This window comes from Dipodomys ordii, unplaced genomic scaffold (assembly GCF_000151885.1).
Source record: "Dipodomys ordii isolate 6190 unplaced genomic scaffold, Dord_2.0 Scaffold2, whole genome shotgun sequence".
Classification (NCBI taxonomy): Eukaryota; Metazoa; Chordata; class Mammalia; order Rodentia; family Heteromyidae; genus Dipodomys; species Dipodomys ordii.
Window position 1 is genome coordinate 23,631,343 of NW_012267218.1, and position 3,236 is coordinate 23,634,578.

General features: G+C 41.4%; 1 protein-coding gene across 1 annotated transcript in view; it reads right to left on the minus strand.

Moving 5' to 3' along the window:
* The window catches only part of Ccdc176 (coiled-coil domain containing 176), a 29,803-nt gene extending 27,581 nt beyond the window's left edge, over positions 1–2,222 (minus strand). Inside the window, exons 1-2 of the mRNA XM_013013540.1 lie at positions 2,122–2,222; positions 1,252–1,477 (exon numbers count right to left, since the gene is read on the minus strand). Coding sequence (XP_012868994.1) covers positions 1,252–1,477; positions 2,122–2,222 — 327 coding nt within the window. The remainder of the gene's footprint in view (positions 1–1,251; positions 1,478–2,121) is intronic.
* Between the last annotated feature and the right edge of the window lie 1,014 nt (positions 2,223–3,236).

The window sequence follows — 3,236 nt, forward strand, 5'->3', positions numbered from 1 at the left end:
CCTGTTTTTTGCTAGTTATTTTTGAGATAGGGTCTCGCTTCGTGCCAAAGTGTGGCCTGGATCACAATCTACCTATTTTAGGTATTGTGTTTTTGCTTCAATGAAAATCGTGAACCACCTTATCCAGCTTCCTTCCACTGAGATAGAAGCTAATGGTCTTTTCTTCACAGCTTTGGCCTCACACATAGCTTAGAATGACAGTCATGTTCCACTATGTCCTGCTGTGTCCAGGCTGAGTCACTCAAGTAGCCTGGGCTAGTCACTAATGTTTGGCTGTCCTCAAACTCTTGATCCTCCTGCCTTCATCACCTCAGTGCTGGGCAACAGGTGTACATTTCTTTTTACATCCAGATATAAAAATGATAGCTTTACTCTTGACAATTTAATATACATAAAGTCCAAGATTTTACTTGCTAAGTTCATAATGTGATCATGGATTATGAATGAATTGCTTTATGTCATTAAAACTAAATACCAAGCCGGGCGCTGGTGGCTCATGCTTATAATCTTAGCTACTCAGGAGGCTGAAATCTGAGCATTGCAGTTCAAAGCCAGCCCAGGCAGGAAAGTCTGTGAAACTCTTATCTCCAATAAACCACTAGAAAAACCAGAAGTGGCTCTGTGGTTCAAGTGGTAGAGTGCTTGCCTTGAGCTGAAGAGCGCAGGGACAGCGCCCAACCCCAGAGTTCAAGCCCCACGACCAACAAAAAGCAAAAAAAAAAAAAACAAAACCCTAAATACCACTGTCAAAAACACATAGAGTGTAGGGCACTGGTGGCTCACACCTGTAATCCTAGCTACTCAGGAGGCTGAGATATGAGGATCTTGGTTCAAAGCCAGCCTGGGTACAAAAGTTCGTGAGACTCTTTTCTCCAATAAACTACCAGAAAACCAGAAGTGGTGCTGTGGCTCAAGTGGTAGAGTTCTCACCTTGAGCTGAAGAGCTCAGGGACAGTGCCCAAGCCCCATGACTGACAAAACAAACAAACAAACACATAGATCACACACATGGATTAATACATAGATCATACCATTCTTTTATTCTTCCTAATTGCTTCAGATAAGAAACATAGTGTAAGAGCTGAAACTTGAAACTATGAAAATACCAATGAAATTCTAAAATATCTTGTTTCAAGGGGATGCTAAGGGTTAATTTACTGTTTCAATTAGATGAGACTTTAATGAATTAAAATTCTTGAAAAGTGTAACAGAGGTAGTTAATGAGACTCATGAGGTTTTCTACCTACCTACCATATTATCTTTCTCCTGATCCTGCTTCTTCATGAAGCTTAATACAGACATTGTGTCTTTCTCCATCTTATACTGCTGTTTCTTTAACTCCTCATTACATTTTGCCAGTCTTCGGGAAGTATCACGATACTCAATCCTAGAGAGTTCTGTGACTTCCAATCTGGCCTCCCAAAGGGCTGCATTGGCTTTGGCTTGTTCGATCACAGCTTCCTCAGGTTTTACCTTCCTGCATGGGAGGAGGCAATTGACAGTATATACCTGTTTCTCTACTCTGTTTATATTAATTATGGCTCTCTCTTTTGTCTTGCTTGACACATCCTGGCAAATACAAGCAAATACTGTTCTGTTAATGGATCAATATAAATTTATTTGTATTCACAAAATAGAGTTAAATATTTAAGTATCTCTTCCTGGAAGAGGAAAGCTCTGGAGTAAAAAAAAAAAACAAAACAAAACTAGGGGCTGGGAAGGTGGCTCAGTGGTAGAGTGCTTGCCTTGCATGCCTGAGGCCCTGGGTTCGATTCCCCAGCACCACATAAGCAAAAAGAAAAAAAGCCGGAAGTGGCGCTATGGCTCAAGTGGTAGAGCACTAGCCTTGAGCTGAAGAGCTGAGGGACAGCACCCAGGCCCAGAGTTCAGGCCCCACGACCGGACCCCCCAAAAAAAAATAACTAAAAAACTGGAAAATCAAGAGGAAAGATACAAGTTAAATTCATTTCATAAAGTTTTCACAGCTTTTCATTTTCTAGGTTCTCCTGTATTGAAACTATCTTGTTCTCTCCATCACAAACCCATTCCCTAATTCAATATACTTCTCAATGAAAACATATTCCTCTGTATCTACTATCTCCCCATCGATTCCGCACATACCCTAGTTTCTTGTTTTTGTTATTGTTTTGTTTGGCTAAGCCTTGGACAAAAGAATATGTCACTTGGGCAATTATATGAAATACTTTTGTAACTGGTACCATGGTGTGCCAGTCTTTAAGGATGTTTGAGAATTTTTCTGAAAACTACGGCTGGGGCTGTAGCTTAATGATACAGCATCAAAAAAAGTAAGAAATAAGTAAGTGATTCAAAGATTAAATTGATAAAAAGAACTTATCTTTCAAAATATTTATTATCCATTACATGATAGGTAGTAGGTACATAGTTAATACATTAAAAAGTTACAGTTGAGCTGGTGCTGGTGGCTCACACCTGTAATCCTAGCTTAGGAGGCTCAGATGTATAGGATGTCAGTTCAAAGCCAACCAAGGCAGAAGAGTCCTCTAGACTTCATCTCCAAAATAACGAGCAAAAAAGGAGATGTGGAGCCGGGTGACAGTGGCTTACACCCGTACTTTTACCTAGTAAGGAGGCTGAGATCTGAGGATCATGGTTCAAAGTCAGCCCAGGCAGTAAAGTCCGTGAGACTCTTATCTCCAATAAACCACCAGAAAAACCAGAAGTGGCACTGTGGCTCAAGTGGTAGAGTGCTAGCCTTGAGCTGAAGATCTGAGGGACAGTGTCCAAGCACAGAGTTCAAGCCCCAGGACTGACAAAAAAGTAGAGTTAGAGGTATGGCTCAAGTGGCAGAGCACCATCCAAGCAAGTATGTGACCCTAGGTTCAAAGCCTGAACTTCAGACCTGACCCTTTGCTCATTGGCTGGTACTATACCAAACGAGCCAAGCCTCCAACCCTGTAAACAGTTATACATATATATGTGTAGATTTTTTTTTGCCAGTCCTAGAGCTTGAATTCACTGCCTGGGCACTGTCCTTGAGCTTCTTTTGCTCAAGTCTAGCACTCTACCACTTGAGCCACAGTGTCACTTCTGGCTTTTTCTGTGTATGTAGTACTGAGGAGCAGAACCCAGGTTTTCATGCATGTGAAGCAAGCACTCTAAGACTAAGCCACATTCCCAGCCCAGAGATGATCTTTCTATACTTCCACTTTACCCTGCATATATACTCAACTGATTCTTAGTCCCTTTCCACCACT